Below are 20,141 nucleotides of genomic sequence, written 5' to 3' on the forward strand. Positions count from 1 at the left end.
CGTTGATGTCATATCTCTATTTACCAATATCCCCCTTGTTGACATTCTAAATTTACTGAAAAATTCCCCCCCCCCTCACTGTCATTGATCTTTTCAATTTTGCCATCCATTCTGGCTTCTTCAATTTGAAAGATACCATTTATAAACAAATTGAGGGTACAGCAATGAGCTCTCTCCCCTGCTCCAGCCAATTATTATGTGGAGCATTTTTGAAAAAACATGCTCTTAATATTGCTATTCTAAAATCTTCTGTCTGGCTAAGATACATTGATAATGTGTTCTCTATTTAGCCACATGGCTTTGACATATTAGACTGCTCCAGCTCAACGGGTAGTGCTTCCGAACCCAGTTCACTATAGAAAAAGAAAATAATAATAGCTTGCCTGAGTGTCTATAGAGCCTCCAAGGCTCTGTTGACACTCAAGCTTCTGAACTCTCCTTCATTTGCCAGACCTTCTTATTCAACAGTTACAGTGCCAAAAAGAAGAAGAAATTAATTGTTCCTCTGATTATAGGGAAAATGGTAGTAATGTTATCATTGTTCCCTATATCCCGGGCACTTCAGAAAAAATAGTTGGAACTCTAAAAAAAATGTTTAATCTCTTCACTGTGTTCAAACCTCATGTGAAGCTGGCTGCTCCACTCTCCTGAAGATCCTCTCTCTCTCTGTCTCTATTTACAAAGTTCCTTGTTCTTGCAACTTATTATATTGTAGTCAAACTGAAAGATCGGCTAACATCCACCTAAAAGAACAATAAATACATAAAAAAAAAATCAGCTAATGCCTTTTTATTCCCGTATACGGGGAGTAGGCGAGGCCATTTAGCCCTATCTAACTTTGGAGACTGAGTGGGCAATTCAATCTCCACTGGTACCAATCAGAGATAGATGGCCCAAGGCTATCACTAATTAAGCGGTACACAGTGAAGAGAGATGACTCGAATGTGCCGCCATCTCGTGGTCCCTAACCCTAACACAATATATTTAATGTCTGAAATAATGTGGGTTCTACGGTCGATTTTCTTGAGTTTACGGGACGAAAAACCCGCTTGCCCGTGCCAGAGATCGACTAACTCGGGAACCAGTCGGAAAAAAAGGCTTAGAAAAATTTCCTCTAGTCGCCGACTAGACTCGAAACCAAGTCTTCCTTCGTACGGCCAAGCGCTGTGGTGTGCAAACGCCACACCCACTGAGCTACACAGGCTCTTAATATATTAATAATTTATTATTAATATTTCATCATAATAATTTATGATGTCTTTTCTATTTGGCTTAATGTATCCAAGGCATCATCTAGCTGACTTTGGATATTCGGCATAGAATCAAATAGGTGAAAAAAAAAAAATTGCTATGCTTCACCACAACAAATACAGACTTGGAGGACTTTTTTTTTTCTTTTTGAGAATCAGCAGCAGATTTAAAAAACCCACCAAATCTCAATAAATATGGTTGTATTACACTTCCCAAGATTTGGGAAACTTTAATTCTTAGACCTTTTGTCCAACAGTAACCCATAGAGGGTGCCCCTCATAGGCCTTTAGGCTTTCAGTCTAAAAAAAATTTTTTTTTTTACTTGTTTGTGCATTTTTATGTGTTTTTACAATTTTAATATTATATCCCTAATGAAAGCCTCCATAGCTCAGTTGGTATAGATGAAGACTTTTGGTTGGAAAAACCTGCCGTGATTCCTGTCCATAACATGGGGAACCTCTGTCTGGTCTCTTTTCACTACATATATAAACCAATTATATGTAATTAGTAGCATAGCCAAGTGAAAAAACTTCCATAAACTTATCTCTAATCCAGAGAATTTTAATAATAGGGTGTGTGACCCTTTGGCAACTCGTATAGGTAAATATGACTTTTCCATTACTTCCACCTTAGTATCACCACCGCTGGGTCTGGCTCCCACTGATGAGACCTCAGTAAAGGTTGAAACAGGTCTGGGTAGTAACCCTTCCCTTAATGCATAGCATTATACATGGTCCGCAAGGAGATGTGCTTTGCATTATGGGATACTAAGGCAAGTGATGAGAACTTATACCACCTTTACGCGAGTTGCCCCAATCCTGAAAATACTTCAGATGCAAACTTTGTTTGCTTACACTTGGATAAAGGATAAAACCAAATGTATAATTTGTGTAATTTTTTTTTTCTGTAATGTAGACATTCCTTTAAACCTAATTATGAGTTTAAACCAGCACATAAGCCTAAGTAGTTCATCTTAAATAATTGTTACTGTCAAACAACTACATAATTGAAGATAACTTATGTATCATATTTTGCTCAAATAATATTCTTTAATATTCATTATAAAAAATAAAATCTTACAAAATTTTCTTAGGATTTATTTTTGAATATTGTGTATCAGTTATATTAATAATTATCCTGAAATATTCTATAAAATTTTAGTAGTAGTAGTATATTTAGTATGAAATTAAATGCTAACCATTTGTTTTTAAATCTATCAGGATACAAATACTGAAGTGCCTTCTCAGGATGAAGTCAAAAGGTAAGATTTTTTTTTTTTGTCAAAATTAAAATATATATAGTTTTTTCTACCTCAATTCTTACCAGTTTGAATGACATGAAGAATAATCCTGCTGAAGACATATTTGTGTTAGCTATATTTGTCTAGCAATTAAGAGATGCTAATCTCAGGATCTGGAGAAGAATCTTTCTTACTTCAGAATTTTTGTTTTCCAAAAATAAAGATCATAACACACACCATTTTATTATTTTTAGGGGGTTTTAGTTCATAGACATAAAGCAAACTCGTTTTTAGTATTCTGGGCATTTTATTAAGTAATTTAAAGTTCTATATCAGAGTAGCTTTAATTTAAAGAAAGCATTTAATAATTACACATATTAACAATATATTAACACATATTTATAAACACGTATTGCATTTATTGACTTTGAAAAAGCATTTGACAAAGTTAAAAGAAACATATCATTTAACATATTAAAAGAAAGACAAATACCAAATAATATCCTAAAAGCTATCACAAGTATATATGAAAATAATCAAATACAAATAAGATTAAATCACGAGCTATCATATATGAGAGAGATAAACCAAGGGGTCTGATAGGGATGTCTCCTCTCAGCAACTCTTTTTAATATTTACTTAAATGAAATAATAATAAAATGGAATAAAAATTTACATCAAGGTATTAAACTTTCTCCTACAGTGAACTTAAACTCTCCTTTTTGCCAACGACCAAATAATAATTACAAATTCTGAAAATAACTTACAGAAAGCTATTTTAGATCTAAAAGAGATAGCCAAAGATTATGGTATGATAATATCAACAGAAAAATCAAAAACTATGGCCTTGAAAGGACAAGATCCAGCAAGAACTAAAATAGTAATAGCTAACAAGATCTTAGAACAGGTGAATTCATTTAACTACCTAGGATGTGTGATCACATATGAAAATGAAAAAGATATAAACATAAAAATTGAAAAATATTTAAAAATAACAGGTGTAATTAACTCTATATTTAAACCGAACCTAGTTCAAAAACAAACCTGACTAAAAGTATATAATACATTAGCCCTACCAGTCTTAATGTATGGAAGCAGAATCTGGTCAATAAAACAAAAAGACAAGCAAAGATTAATTACAGCAGAAATGAAAGAATTGAAAGAAATGAAATTATGAAAGAATTAAACCAAGAACCAGTAATAGAAAAAATTAAACAATATAAACATAAATGGATGGAACATGTTCGAAAATAGAAAGATTACCAAAACAAGCCTTAAAGTACAAGCCATTAAGAAAAAGAAAACCAGTACGTCCTCTTAAACTATTCAACGATGACTTCTAAGGCTGGAACAGACCAAGCTAGGCCTAAATCCTTGATACGCATAATGATGATGATGATGATTTAATAATTACTACACTTCTAAATAATTCCAAATGTTATTAGTTAAGTGTAGATGATGATTTAGATTTTTCAAATTGAATATGAAAGATGTAATTTTAAAATGAAAAAACGAAACTTATTTAATTTTTTGATTAATTTCATTTTAAACGAAAATGGAAATTAAAATTGAAATTTCAAATTGAAAGTTGTAAATAATGATTTTGATTTACTTTTTTTCAAATTAAGAAACAATGTTCCTAAGCTTAGAATGATTATTTCATGTGAGATCTATACAGCACTCAGAAAGGATTAAAACAGAATTTAATACTTCCTATATTTCATCTCAGTCACTGAGACATCTTCAGGGATTACAAAAAAACTAATGACATATACATAAATACCGCACAATACTAAGCCAACCATGTGGGTAACTCTAAAGTCCTATCTAGGTGGAGCGCTCTCTGTGGGCCATTGTAGGTGGCCTGGAATGTGAGGTGGGATCTCTGATGATTAGTGTTTCCCAAATCTTAGGAAGCTTAATGCAACTGTATTTATTTAGATTTGATTGATTTCTGAGAGGTGCTGCAGATTCTAAAAATAGTTTTTTTGAATTTACTATGGTGGAGCATGTTGGTTTTTTTCCAAGAGATCCTGTGAGTTGTATCCAAGACATTGTCAGCCAGGCCTGACTGACCATAGTAATGGTTGCAGGTGTGTGACTTGTGTTCCTCTGGGCAGATGGTTGCTGATTTGCCTGTCTGTTCAAAGTACGCCAGCTTACAGGAACAGGGTACTTTATAAACTTCAGGCACTGAGAGAGGAGGAAGCTGATCTCTTTTAGAACGGATAAGGGTAGCAAGTTTGCGGTGAGGCTTAAATGTTATCTGTAGGTTGTTTTCCTTTTTATGACTTTAAAGTCACTGACGTGGTTGGCTTAGTATTGTGTGTATTTGTGTATATGTTACATTAGTTTTTTTATAATCCCTGAAGATGTCTCAGTGACTGAGACGAAATATAGGAAGTATTAAATTCTGTTTTAATCCTTTCTGAGTGCTGTATACAATCTATTAAGCCTCCAGCATGATGTCCTCACAGCACTTAAGCCTTAACACATGGATTCTAATCATTCATGGAGAAGAAATAGCATGCAAATCCAGACAATATGCTAAGTCGAAACTATGACTATCTAGGCAACTAAATAGGCTTGCCTTTTTAAAAAGATGTCAGAATACAAGAGTTATACCCAACTGTGTTAAGCCGAAGATCAATTTTCATTCAAAAAAAGCCCTATGCATATATAACCGTGCCAGCTTTGCACTGCTGTGGGAACAAATCGGCGCTATTCATGCCGTCCTCTCCGAGACGAACGCCGCCATTGGCTCCTTACAATCAGAGTACTTGAACTTTGGTCCATTCTCTCTGGAATTTCAGAAACTTCTACACAGAAAGAATTCCAAAAAATAAACATATCAAAAAGCATAACAAGCTGTGTAAATCCAAACTGCAACTGCAAATTCCACTGCTCTCCAGACAGTAGTTAATCTATCTTTCAAAAGGCTCTATGACGATGCCATCAGTGCCCTAAGCCTCGGCCACAATTTCGTAGTCGCACTGAAAGAAGTGCCGTTGCTAGATGTAATGTATAATATCGAACGTGGGATCTGTTGCTTAGCGCTGGAGATAACAAATAACATTAGACTTGACATCACTAACATCCTCGCCCAATCTTCACCTCCAAAAGGTAATTTATTGTTTGGCCAACGCACTGCTCTCAGAAAATTACGGAAAGACAAAATTATCATCATCACCAGAGTGGATAAGAGTAATGCCATGGAATACAATCGAAAAATGGAGATTATCCTCCGAGATTGCTCTACCTACATCCCACTAGAACATGATCCCAGAAAAACATAAGTTAAAAAATTAAAAAACTTAAAAAAGATTTCTTCCTGGCCTCTGGACATTATGAAAAAACTCAGACTTTCTGTCCTCCCCCGAATATACGGTTTACCAAAAATCCACAAACCTAATTCCCCACTGAGACCTATTGTAGATGCCACTAATGCACCTTGCTACAAACTGTTAAAACAGCTGGCTAACTCTCTGACATCCCCCCTCCCTTCACTGGACTTTCTGCATCCTATATAAAAAACTACCCATTTTAAAACCCTAATAGAAAATCTAACCTTAAATAACACAGACATATTGGCAAGCTTTGACATCTCCTGTTTACCAGTATTCCCTTAAAAAAGTGTGTATGTGGTCGAGCTCAAAGGAGCTCAACCACATACACACCTTCCTCTTCAGTGGCTACAGCGATCATAGTATTAAAAAAATAATCAGTTCCTCCTTCATTTCTGGCCATCTCTTCAGAAAGAGTTTAGAAATGCCATCACCATACCCTATATCCGTGGCACATCGGAAAAAATAGCCAAGATTTTAAATAAGTACAGCCTAAACATAGCATTTAAGCCTCACTGCAAACTCACCACCTTTATCCATTCTACAAAAGATCAGCTCCCTCCTCTCTCAGTGCTTGGAGTTTATAAAGTACCCTGTTCCTGTAAGCTGGAGTACTTTGGACAGACAGGTAGATCAACCATCTGCCTAGAAGAACACAAGTCATACATCTGCAACCATGACTATGGTCAGTCAGGCCTGGCTGACCATGTCTTGGATACAACTCACTGTGCTCCACCACAGTAAATTAAAAAAAAAAAAGAGAGACTCTTTTTAGAATCCACAGCAGCTCTCAGAAATAAACCAAATCTAAATAAATATGGTTGCATTAAGCTTCCTAAGATTTGGGAAACACTAATCATCAGAGATCCCACCTTACATTCCAGGCCACCTACAAATGCCCATAGACGGCGCTTCACCTTGATAGGACTTTAGAGTCACCCACATGGTTGGCTTAGTATTGTGCGGTATTTGTGTATATGTTATATTAGTTTTTTATAATCCCTGAAGATGTCTCAGTGACTGAGATGAAATATAGGAAGTATTAAATTCTGTTTTAATCCTTTCTGAGTGCTGTATACAATCCATTAAGCCTCCAACATGATGTCCTCACAGCACTCAAGCCTCAACACATGGACTTCCTGTGAGAAACCTATCCATCCCTCCTCCAAGCTTTTGGGGTAGGGGCAAATAGGTTTGCATTACCATTATTCTTCCTGGATCCTAGTAGTGGTGCCTTATTCTTCTAAGGATAGTTACATACTGATAATCACTTGTGTTTTAATTTGATGAAGAAACAGACTTCTAGGAATGACGATAATTAGGAAGTTTTGTTTAATTATTAAGGTAACATTTAATCTTAGTTATCAAGGCATCTTGCAATTTTACTGTAGATCTCAACACAAAAAATTGTTCATAAAAACTCTTAACAAAACAACAAAAAAAAAAAATCCACTCACAAAAAACATCAAAAATCCAACCAAACAATCCATCATTGTTAATTCTTGCCAAAAAAAAATTCCACATCCACTTCGCTAACATCTGTGGTCTAAACAACAATATAAGCAATGTGCGTTACCACCTACAGTCATCGAAACCAGAAGCACTGTTCTTATCAGAACAGTGCTTCTGATAGGAATATGTGTAGTCAATTGCGCAGACTACACATTATACAGCCCTTTCTGACACAAAAGTGGCACATGCATTAATTAGAACTGCCATACCATGCCAGAGACTGCACATCCTTGAATCTCCACTGTTTGATCTGCTTTGGCTCAAACTTTCTATAGCAAACCAACCTCACTTTTTCATATGCTCTTTCTCTATTGCTCTCCAAACTCCGTCGACCACTCTGACCTCTTCAACTATCTCTCCAAAGCTCAACTTTCTGTAGTAAAAATACCTGAATAGTGAGGGCATCCTTCTTTGGGACTTCAATGTCCACAACTCACATTGCCCCCTCCCCTTCTCCAGTTTCATCAACCAAGCAGGCAAGGATTCTGGGATGTTTGCCATCAGCAATGACCTATCTCATATCATTAATCTTCCTACCAGAATACCTGACAACCTCCTTCAATTTGCCAACACACTTGAACTTTTCCAAACAAGCTCCCCCTTCCAGGTATATTGTGGTTGTTGGTTGTCCTCTTAGTAACTCGGACCACAACCTCATACAGGTCTCTTTTGCCACAGAACAACCTTCACCCACCAGTTCACAGTCTGGTGCACCTTCGGCACTATAAGGTGCCAACTGGGAGGACCTCAATGACTTCTATTCCTCCTTACCATGGTCTGATTACTGCTTCAGTTCTTCTGATCGAAACACCTGCTCAGACTGAATAACAGAAATCATCCTCATAGGAATGAAGGCTTTCATCCCTTATTCCACTCCAAATTCTCAGCCACCATCCAAGCATTGGTTCTTAAATAAGTGTGCCAATGCTGTAAATGAAAAACCTCTGCTTACCATAGATGGCTCAAGAACAAAACTCCAGCTGCCAACTCTGCCTACACTGCAGCTTGCAACCATTCTAAAAGAATCATCACCAAGTCCAAGTCAGACTTTGAAAGGGCCAAATGCTGCAAACTCTCCTCCTGCCCAAACGGTAGTCACCTTCTGGTCCCTTCCCAAGGCCATTAGGTAACTTCTGCCCACCCAGGTTACCACCACTCTCACAACCGGATGGTATTGTAGTTACCTCGTCTAAAGACAAGACCAACTTACTGGCATCATTCTTCTCTTCTAATTCTTGCATTGATGACTTGGGCAAAGTTCCCTCCATACTACCAACAATGACTCCCTTCATGTTGCCCATAGTCTTCGGACAAAAAGAAATTGAAGAATCTTCAATAACCTGAACACAAACAAGGCATCTGATCCTGAAGGTATCCTACCTATTGTGTTAAAAAAAATTGTGCCCCAGAGCATAACATTTATAACACTTATCCTGTATTGCATCTTCAATCCATCCTGTTCAACTTGCATCTACTCTACAACATGGAAGCAAGTTCACATCCAGTCTGTCCCAAAGAAAGGTGATAAAAGTCAACCAATGAACTACTGTCCATTTGCTCTCACTTCTTTTCTCTCTAAAATTATGGAGAAGGTCATCAACAACTAACTCTTGAACCACCTACAGTCATACCAGCTAATCAGCAGTATGGATTCTGCTATTCATGATCTACAGCTGATCTTGCCTTCACCACCCACCTCTGGACTCAAGCCATGCAGAAATTTATTTGGAGAAACTCATGTGGTTGCGCTCGACATTTCAGAGGCATTTGATCAAGCTTGGCACAGGGGCCTACTTAACTGGATCGCCAACATTCTCACTGGTCACTCACTACATGTCGTGGTGGACGATCTACTCGCCTCCGATTTCCCCACCAACACAGTAGTACCCCAGGGTTCTGTTTTTTTCACCCACTCTCTTCCTCTTGTGTATAAATGACCTGCTCTCTCAGACTTCCAGTCTTATCCGTAGCTTTGCCGGTGACAGTACGTTCCATTCTTCCTTTTCATTTGACAAAACTTGTAGTGCTCAAGTATTAGAATCCTCAAGATCTACCATGACCAGTGATCTGAACTCAGATCTCCCAGCTATGTCTCAGTGGAGCAAGGACAACCTTGTAAACTTCAGTGCCATGAAAACTCAGTCCTACCTGATCTCTCACAAGAAAGAGCTCACATCCCCCCCCCCCCCCTCCTTACGTGTGTAGAGGCTAAAGTCCTATCTACCTAGATAGGACTTTAGTGTCACCCACGTGGTTGGGCTTAGTATTGTTTGTTATTTGTGCATATGTTACATTAATTGATTTTGTAATCCCCGTAGATGTCCTAGTGACTAGGACGAAATATAGGAGTATTAAATTCTATTTTAATTCTTTGTGAGTGTTGTAAAAAATCCATTAAGCCTCCAACATGAGGACCCCCCTCCTTACTTTCAATAATACTCAGATATCCCAAACACAGTACAATCATACTTTGATTGAACTGCACCGCTGATCTTTCCTGACACAACCATGTTTGACATATAGCTTCCACAGCTGCCAAAAAACTTGTACTTTTTGTAAATTTGTCAAAATCATCTTTAAGATTGCTTGATTCTATCCAGAAGAGGGCAGTCCAGCTAATTAATGATCCCTTTCTCTCACGGACATTCCATTTCTGCCTTGTACTTCTTCTACAGATACCTTCATTAACAGTGCAGTGCTAAATTGGCCGCTATTAAACCTCCATTCTCCTTCAAAATCATTAAAACAAGAGCCACTGCAACCAACACCCTTTATAGTCCATCTTGAAACACTACCAACCAACAGCATTGGGGGGGGGGGGGGAAGAGACTGTTCCTTTGAGGACTCTCTACAGAGACCATCCTCTGAGACGGTGGTATCTGCAGAGAATTTGAGTGTGTTTGAGGTGCAGTATGATGAGCTGTGTGTATAGCAAAAGAAGCTTCTAGATGAGTCACTGATTCCATGGAGTCTTAGGATAATAATAATAACATTCAAATTGGGATTAATTTGTGCTTAAGGTCATGAACTAATCCAAACATTCATTTGTAATTGTGATTCCTCGTCTGGAACTATCTTGCCACATTTCTTAGCATAATATTTGTCTTTGTCTTGCCTCGCATGACATATTCCTCACTCTTTGTGTCTCCATCCTCCTTCTCCTTTTGATTAGATCCAAGTGATTCTGAGCTCCATGGGTCTCTTGGTTATCCCTAAATGTTTCTTGGCTGTATACTGATGCCAAAGAATGCAAAACTTCAAATCTCCATTTGATGTGCTTTGACTCAAAATTCCCTTGACAAACCATTTTGTATTAATTTGTTTCTCTGTTGCCCTTCATAACCACTTTTGCATTTTTGATTATCTCTCCCTCCCTACATGATTTTCTGCAGTCAAAATAATCAAATAGTGAGGTCACCTTCCCTGGGACTTGAATATCTACAATTCAAACAGGCTTCCCTTCTTCAGTTCCACTGATCTAGCAAGCTGGAATGCCAATGTATTTACCATTAGCAGTGACCTAACACAGATAGTTCATCTACCTATCCAAATACCAGACAACCTTGATCTCTTCTTAACAAGCTTCCCTTTTCTTTGAAGCAACTTTCAACCAGCAATATCATTAGAAGAGTGCCAAATAAGGATGACCTCTGTGACTTCTATTTCTCCGTGGCATGGTCTGACTACTGATTTTGTTTTCAGGATCCAAAAATTTGCCTAGACTAAATAACAAAAATAATCCTCACTGGAATGCCTTCATCCCTCATTCCACCCAAAATTCTTGAACACCATCCAAGTCATGGTTCTCTAGCAAGTGTGTCAAGGCAGGCCATGAAAAAAACCTGGCACATCATGATTGGTTCAAGAGTCCGTGCGGTTAACCTAGTGGCTTTGCGCTTCGCAACCATATGCCTGGGGAAGGAGTGTCCCAGGTTCGATTCCCGTCGTAGACGTAAGGAATTTGAGGATCTTCCTCAGGCATAGCCAAGTTAGCGGGTCTTGGGCATGGGCAGTAGGGTTTTTTCTGCCAGTTTATCTGGCGTTTTTCATCCCGCGACCCTGCATAGGAAGCGGGAATAATGGGTAGTGGAAGAAGAAGATCATGATTGGCTCAAGAGAAAAACTCAAGCATCACACTCATGGGCAAACTTTAGCCTATCCGTGTTTCACCACTCTCCCATCTAGATGATACTCTAATGTTAAACAGATGATTTTATGGAAGGAAGATTGATGGTGCTTTGTGGTTGTTGTCTGTGGAATCTTTTTGTGATAGTGTTTATTAAATGAAGCAGCAAAGCAGGCTCAGCTCTGTTGAGAATTGTAGATTGTGAAGATTGTTTATCCTTTATAGATTGGGAGATTCTGAAAGTTTATGTCCCAAGGCTGATTAACATTGCTAAGACTTTGCATGTCTGGCCTTGGAACCATATTCTGCTTGCAGGTGTAAGTGATGTTCATTGCTTAAAGTTGCTTTAATATCATTTTTGTTCTAAGTATTTATCAGGACTTTCCAGATCCCCCTTCCCTCATAATCTTTATAAAAATGTGCTCACTTGACATGAATGATGGGATATACATACAGAAAGCGAGATCTCCTGATCATTGCAACATGTTCCAAATGCTGCCATCATGAACATGTTAAAACAAAAATAATGTGTTTGACAGCCAATTACTTAAAGGTTATAAGATGGTATCTTTAAGTTTACAGGTGAATGGAGAAAGACAAATTATACAGTAATTCTATGGAAACATCATCATCATCATCATCATCATCAAATTCCTGCCATGTACCCTAAAGGGGTGTACAGAATATGATAGTACTACATGAAAAAAATTACATCATTATTAATTTCCTATCTACAATTTTCCTCCAAATCAGTCTGTTACTTGTCAAGACTCCAACAGTATCAGATCTTATATTTCTATCGTCTAAGGCACTTTGTACCGTATCAATCCACCTATATCTTGGTCTTCCTCTGGGTCGTTTTGCTGCCAACCTGGCAGAGAACACTTGTTTTGCTAATCTTTCCTCGCCCATTGTGTTTAAGTGACCATACCACCTGAGATTACCTCTGCTAACGCATTCCTAGATGCTGACAATGTCAAATTCTTTCCTAATATCCTCATTTTTAATATGATATTTCCATTGATGCCATCTGTTCATGCCTATAATCTTTCTCAGGACTCTCATATCTGTGGTCTCTAGTCTTTGGTCAAGTGTTTTACTTCTGACCCAGCTCTCAGATCCATAAGTTAAAACTGGTTTGAACACTGTCTTGTATACAGCTAATTTAGTGTTCCGACTAATTTCTCTCTTCTTCCATATGAATTTATTCAACTGACTTCCCACCATACCAGCTTTGCTGATTCTGTTGTCTATTTCTATATTTAATTTACCATCTTCACTAAAATTCGTGCCTAAATAGCTGAAATGTTTTACTTGTTCCACAGGTTCTCCATTCACAACACAGTTGACCTTTTCAATGATTCTGCCTATTTTCATTGTCTTTATCTTTTTATTGCTGACCTTCATTCCATATATATTACAACAGCTATTCAATTTAGTCAGAGAATCTTGCAGACTTGTAGCGGATTTATTTAGAAGTATAACATCATCTGCATAAAGCAAAGAGCTGACATTAACTTCTCCAATTTTGATATCATGTTTAATACCACTTTCCTTCATAATGTGATCCATATAGATAATGAATAACAGAGGGGATAATGTACATCCTTGTCTCACACCAGATTTAACATTAAACCATCTTCCTGTACTTCCTTCAATTCTAACTGCTGACTTACAGCTCAAATAAAGACTACGTATTGCTTGATATAATGCCCCATTGACACCATATAACTTCAGTGTATTGAATAGCTTCTCTCTTGGCACCTTGTCATATGCATTTTCCAAATCGAAAAAACTTAAATACAGATCTTTGTTATATTCCCATGCTTTCTCGACTATTTGTCGTAAAGTGAAGATCTGATCCTGACAGCCTCTATTTAGACTGAATCCAGCTTGTTCTTCACCAAGCTTTTCTTCCACAATTCTTCTCAACCGTTTCTCAAGTATACTTGCATAGATCTTGCCAGGAACACTCAATAGGGAAATACCTCTGTAATTCTTACATTCAGTTTTATTTCCCTTTTTATATATGGGTACTGTGAGAGCTCTTCTCCAATCATCGGGAATTCGTCCCTCTGTCCAGGCTTTCTGAACTATGCAGTGCAGCCACTGTAAGACTCTTATACCACCATACTTCAGCATTTCTGGTCGAATATCGTCTACTCCTGCTGCCTTTCCACATTTCAAGCCTTTGATGGCTTTTTCTACTTCAAGTATGGATATGTATTCCTGACTGCATGCCTGGTCAGTGTTTTTTACCACTGTGCTGTCATCACTGCTTGTTTCTTTTAGCAGTTTTTCAAAGTAATTACTCCATACTTCAAGGATATCTTTTTCTTCCATTTTCATGTCACCTTTATCATCTCTAACTCCTTTTACAGCACTCTTTCCTCCATTTCTAAGCTTCTTCAACAACCTCCAGAATATTTTGCCACTTTCTTGATATTTATTTTCTATATTCTTGCCAAAGTCCTCCCATAACTTTTGTTTAGCTAGTTTTACACACTGTTTAGCATTCTTGCATTTGTCTCTATATTCTCTAAGAGCACAAGCTGACTTATTTGACCGGAACTTTTGATATGCGTTCTTCTTTTCCTTCACTGCCTCTTTAACTTCCTGTGTCCACCAGGGAGTTCTGATTTTTTTATCCTTACAGACAACCTCACCACATGCCTCTCTGGCAGAATCAATCAATGTTTTCTTCAGAGTTTGCCACTGAATCTCCAAGGTTTGATTTCTGTTCTCAAACTCTTTCATTTTTCCTTCAATAATCTTTGTGTACTTTAGTCTACAGTTCACATCTGAGAGCTGCTCAACTTTTATTTGCTTTAAAACTTTCTTACATGTCATTCTTTTCAATATGAAATTCAATTTTATCTTGCTCAAGACTAAATAGTGATCACTTCCAATTTCAAATCCTCTGTACACTCTGGTGTCCTGCACCAGGGAGAAAACATCACTATCAACAATAACATAGTCAATGAGAATTTTCTTATTTCTAGCCTCCTCTCTCCATGTGAATTTGTGCACATTTTTATGTTGGAACATGGTGTTAGTAATAACCAGTCCATGTCCTGAGCAGAAATCCAACAAATATTTGCCATTATTATTAGCTTTGCTCTTTTCTCCAAATTTTCCCAAAATATTTTTGTATGTCTCACAATCATTTTCTACTCTGCTATTTAGATCCCCAACAAGGACCAACTTTTCATTTTTCATTGTGTCAGTTGCTTTTTCTAGAGCATCAAAAAATTCCTCCACTTCTACCTTAGTAGAACCTTCTGTGGGACCATAGGCACAAATAAGTCTCATTGTCCAGTTCCCCATTCTCATATTTGCCCACATTACTCTACTTGAGACTGCTTGCCATTCAAGAAGATTAGCCTCATATTTTGTGTTGAATACTATGGCTATGCCTTCTTTTCCTTGATTGTCATTGCCTGAATATAACATTTTGTATTTATTGCTCAGAAAGATCTCACCAGTTTTGGTCATTTTTGTTTCAGTTACCCCTATTATGTCGATCTGGTACTTATCTAATTCCTCAGCTAGCTCCATTTCTTTGTCATTGAGGCTTCTTATGTTGATAGTACCGATCTTTAACTCTGGTGATGTTGAGTTGGGGTTTGTTTTCAGATTTGTTCCAGTAGCTGACTTTTCGCTGCTCGGCCTGGTTCCCTGGCGAAAACAGCGGGGGGCCTTGTTTAACCGGGTGACGCCCCAGCCGGCATGAAATTTTGTCATGTTGTACCATCATTTTTTATTTTTAGGTTTAACCAATAAGAATACAATTTGGTCGGTTAAAATCCCAAATTAAACCCCTATGGAAACATTGGTTTCTTTTAAAGTTATTTTACTTAACATTATACTTCTCAAGAATGCAACTGCAACAGAGTGAAAAACATCTGTGCTGTATTTGTGATTTAATACAGTCAAAGACATTTCAATCTGAAGGAAATTCTTATCTGGTAAGTAGGCATCCCTGAATGAAAATGAGTAGGCACTTTAAAAGACTTTCTAGCTATCTAATTTAATTCATATCTCACTAAGTTTTGGTTAACTGATAAATTCTGAAAACTATTTATTTCAATAATTGTCATCCCTAGAGTATGTGCACACCCATATTTCACACAAGTATGATGTTTGTATGTGAACATGTCATAAACCTGCAAGATATGACACTGTTAAAAAAAACAAGTCACTGTTTTTTTAAACACATGAATTCAAATTTGAGTATGTGCTAGAAAATCATATTTTTATTTATATTTGTATACTTTTTTTTTTCTTCAGTTACCAAGTGGTTATTATAGGTGGAGTACCACAGAAGTCAGTGTCTTCCAAAGATGCAAAACACTCGTTGCAGGTAATGTGATAATCTAAACTTTAACTAAAAACATTGTTATGATTTTGATGGAATAACTACAGCACAAAGAGAAATAATTAAACTGCAGGTTCAATCATTTCGATATTTTGTCTGTCACAGAGACATCTTCAGGAATATAATATTAAAATTGTAATAACACACACACACACACACACAAGAAACAATAAGTGGAAGAAATGAATATTATTATAAGGGGATGCCCTTTATGGGTGCTATTGACTAGCCTTAGTTGTTAATGCAACCATCTTTATTAAGATTAGGCTTGTTTTAAAATCTGCTACTGATTCTAAAGAGAGACATAACAGAATTAGATGGAAGAATTATTATGCTTCATCACAGTAAATACAATCTTGAAAGACTCTTTTTAGTCTTTCTATAGTCTAATTTCATTTCTTCCACTTATTATTTCTTGTGTGATGTATTCCTGAAGAAGTCTCAGAGATGAAACATTCAAACAATTAAACTTGCTGTTCAATTATTTCGCTTTTGCAGTAGTTATTCCATTAAATTGTATCATGAGTGTTCTAATTTTATACATCCTTCCCTTTCTTTTATACCTAAGAAAGAGCCACTTTGTTTTAATGACTTAATAATGTATTTTGGTTTGGTCATTTGAAGTGAAAAATCATTATTCACTAGTTTAGTGAATAATGATTTTTAATCATTATTCACTAATATTCAGAATAGTTTTAATCAGTGTTCCATATAAGCTGTACATGCATCTGTGACCATCAAACATCTGTACATAACACTGTCTCATACCCACTGTTAGCTTGCTAAGAATTTTGTTCTCACAATACTAACATAGCAACAGATCAGTATTTTTTTTTTAAGTGTGACTCAAACAAGATTCCAAATCTTGTTGCAAGATAATCAGAATGATGATGTTAAAAGCTGCAGGAAGTTTTAAGTTAGTTGAAACTGAGACTTTTCAGTTTAATGAACAATATTCACAATATCCAGCTGATAGATTTGAAGTTGACTTTTACTTTGTTTATTCCTTCTGGAAGAGTGACACCACAAAAATGTAGAGGAACTGACAGTGGCTCATGTTAAGTTGCTTTGTAACATTGTTTCAATATGTATACATATATTTTGTGTATAGTTATATTTTCAGTTGAATAAAAATATGTAGCATAATTTAATTTTTTTAATAATTTTTGGAGCTCATATAAATGTTATGTACTTTTTTTTATGAAAATCAGTACCCCCTCCCAACCCTCTTCTATGCCAGTTGCTGTTCAGAAGGCATCATGACTTGGACATTTGTTTCCGTAGCTTAGAAGGAACATCAATTTTTAATAATTAGATTTGCACTGAGAAATATTGCAGTTTGATGAGTGAAGCACAATTTGTTTTAATTACAGACATTATTAGGCAATTTGAAAATAAGACACATTTTGATTGTGTGAGGTTATACAAATTGATAGTAAAATTTAGTTTTGCTTGCTTCTTTAAGGGTAGCAGGGATGATTATTTTTATATATTTTTGAAAGATCTAAGGAAGCTTACCACTGAAACGTATAATAAAGTGGATACTTTATTATATGTTTCATATTGAAAAACACTGCACTTGAACATTGTTTACGAATATTAAACATGAAACCTTTGAATCATTTATATCAGACACAAAGTTAGTTACTAATGAAGAAATATGTACATCTTAATTTGCAACATTTCTTAGTGTTTGCATTTGAGAGATTTACAAAAAAAAAAAAAAAATCATGATTTGGTATTGGTAATTTCCATTATAATTTCCAAACCAGAGCTCCAGAAATCTACTTGCCATAGGCGAGTGATCCGAAACAATTGCAAGTGAATTTTCAGCCTCATTCTAAATTCATTCCAAATATATTCTTTTCTTTGCATAACTTTTTTTAAACATCATCTCGCTTAATATCAAGTTATTGATCACTTTTTATTTCCAGAGAATTGGAAATAAAACTTCTAGATCCTTAATTAGAACACTGTTGTGTTCCCATTTAAAGAGCCACAAAAACCTTGCAATTTTGAAATTTGAATTTTTTTTCATCTCATAATATTAAGCCATCCAGCAAATATGTACTTTGAACATATGCACATATATATATATCAGATGATACAGTAAAATGATTAACTGTTCTGTTAGAACATTAATTAGCTTTATTAGAAGCCAAATTACTTGGCCATGACAGGCCACTAAACTTAATATTGTTAAGAGGAATGTGTCCATTTGATTTTTAGGCACTTCCTACTAGAACCAATTATCTAAAAACCTAGTATAAGTCTAAAAAGGGTTAATTTTGTAGCCAAAATTATAAAAATTCTGAAAAAAAAGCCCTGAAATTTCAGAGCAAATTCTACTTTTTCGACTGGTTGTAAGTATACACAAAAAAAAAAAAAATGCGAATTACTATCTAGATAATTCATCAATTGCAGAGAAAGTAATGTAGTTTCAAATTGAATTCTTTTGACAGTTTCTCTTTATTTGTTGATACAAAAAGTGAACCTTTATTTTTTGTTTATTGATTGCACTCTCACATATAGGTGCATTACTGCAGGGTTTATTTTCCATATACTCTACTGATGGCTGGAAAGTTTGAGTCATGAAGAAAAACTACAGTGTGGTATGTTTGTCCAGTTTAGTGCTATTAAATCCTGATGTGGTATCACGTGTCATACATTTTTTTAATGATCTGTATTCTATTAAAATCACTTGTGATTGCACCCCACCTCTCCCCAGTTGCCATAGTATGGGATACATGAGAAGCACAAAAATCAAAATGTTACCTTTTTAATAAGTCCATATACTTTTCACAAGTTTTATGGGAAATTAATCTGATTTTGTGTGTGTGTGAGAGAGAGAATTTTATCCACTGATCAATGCTACAAGCCTGTAGTACATAAGTACTATAGATGGATTTAGGGTTAGTGCTTATGGTTAATTAGGATTAATCCGATGCCTTGCTTTAGAGATCAAACATAGCACTTTTTTCAAGCCAATTTAGGCCTCCAATAAGTGTGATCTCACATCAGGTGATGAAAATTGTATGCCACCTGGAGTCTTGTACAAACATTGGTGCCTTAGTAGAATTTTGAATCCCCAACCTCTTGGTTTAAGAGTGGGTACACTATCCATTCGGCCACCCAGGCTGGTAAATTGCAAGAATTGGCTTTCTGCAGTGATATGGTAGCATCCTATGATGATTCCTTCCTTACTTGCTTCACATAATCCCATGAGCATTTAATCTGGTTGACTAGGCTTTGAGCTGTCTCTTCCATTAAAGACACATTGTTATGCTCAGACCAGTAACCAAGAAACAAAGCTGTTGTAAATTTGCTGTGTGTCAGTGAACATTGCTGTAAACAGGTGTAACTCTTCACCTTAGAATTACATGAGTGCATTGTTCGCCTCTGCTATACCTCTTGAGTTAATATTCTGATACATTTCCATCCTGTATTAGATAAAAAATAGACTGTAGCATGATTCTTTGCTGTAAAATATCCATTTCCAGTCAACCAAAGTCTGGTTTTTAGGATTTTATTATTATTATTATTATTATTATTATTATTACGGGTATCTCCATGGAGTCAGTAGACTCATTGCGGGAGACCCAAACTAGCAAAACAATGTCTGTCATATCTCTTCTTGAATTCATTTACAGACGAAGAGCTCACAACTTAGTCAGGCAATGAATTCCACTCATTCACCACCCTCCAGGCAAAAAACCTTGTTCTGACACCTTTGTTAACCACACTCTTCTTTAATTTCCAGAGATGACCTCTTGTTCTTCCATCACTATCACACAGCTGAAACATTTCCCCTGCATCAATCCTATAAAAACCTTTTAGTAATTTGAATGTTACTATCATATCCCCTCTTCTTCGCCTATCAACCAATCTCTGCAATCCACAAGCTCTCAATCTATCAACATAGGGAGCATTTTTTATATCACTCACCAACTTGGTCACTCTTCTCTGAACCCTCTCCACAGCCTCCTCATCTCCAAGGAATCCAGGTGACCAGACCTGAGCACAGTAATCCAAATGTGGAAGTATCAATGCTTTATAAAGGGGAATAATAACCTCTTTATCTCTGGATGTCAGTGTGTTCCTCAACAACCAAGTAATCCTATGTGCAATCTTGGACACCTTAGCAATGTGTCCTCTGAACTTCATCTCACTATCTACCAATACCCCTAAGTCCCTAGCCTCATCAATCTCTTGGAGTACCTTTCCATCGATGTAGTACACAGCTGGTAATCTTTTAATCCCAAAATGCATGACTTTACACTTTTCCACATT

General features: G+C 36.4%; 1 protein-coding gene across 1 annotated transcript in view; it reads left to right on the plus strand.

Annotated features, from left to right (window-relative positions):
* The window catches only part of cnk (connector enhancer of ksr), a 221,522-nt gene that overhangs the window by 177,869 nt on the left and 23,512 nt on the right, over window positions 1–20,141 (plus strand). Inside the window, exons 12-13 of the mRNA XM_090412454.1 lie at window positions 2,472–2,512; window positions 15,764–15,836. Of these exons, the coding sequence (XP_090268580.1) occupies window positions 2,472–2,512; window positions 15,764–15,836 (114 nt within the window). The remainder of the gene's footprint in view (window positions 1–2,471; window positions 2,513–15,763; window positions 15,837–20,141) is intronic.

This window comes from Typopeltis vanoorti, chromosome 22 (genome assembly GCF_054136105.1).
Source record: "Typopeltis vanoorti isolate ZY-2024b chromosome 22, IOZ_Tvanoo_1.0, whole genome shotgun sequence".
In the NCBI taxonomy this organism is placed as follows: Eukaryota; Metazoa; Arthropoda; class Arachnida; order Uropygi; family Thelyphonidae; genus Typopeltis; species Typopeltis vanoorti.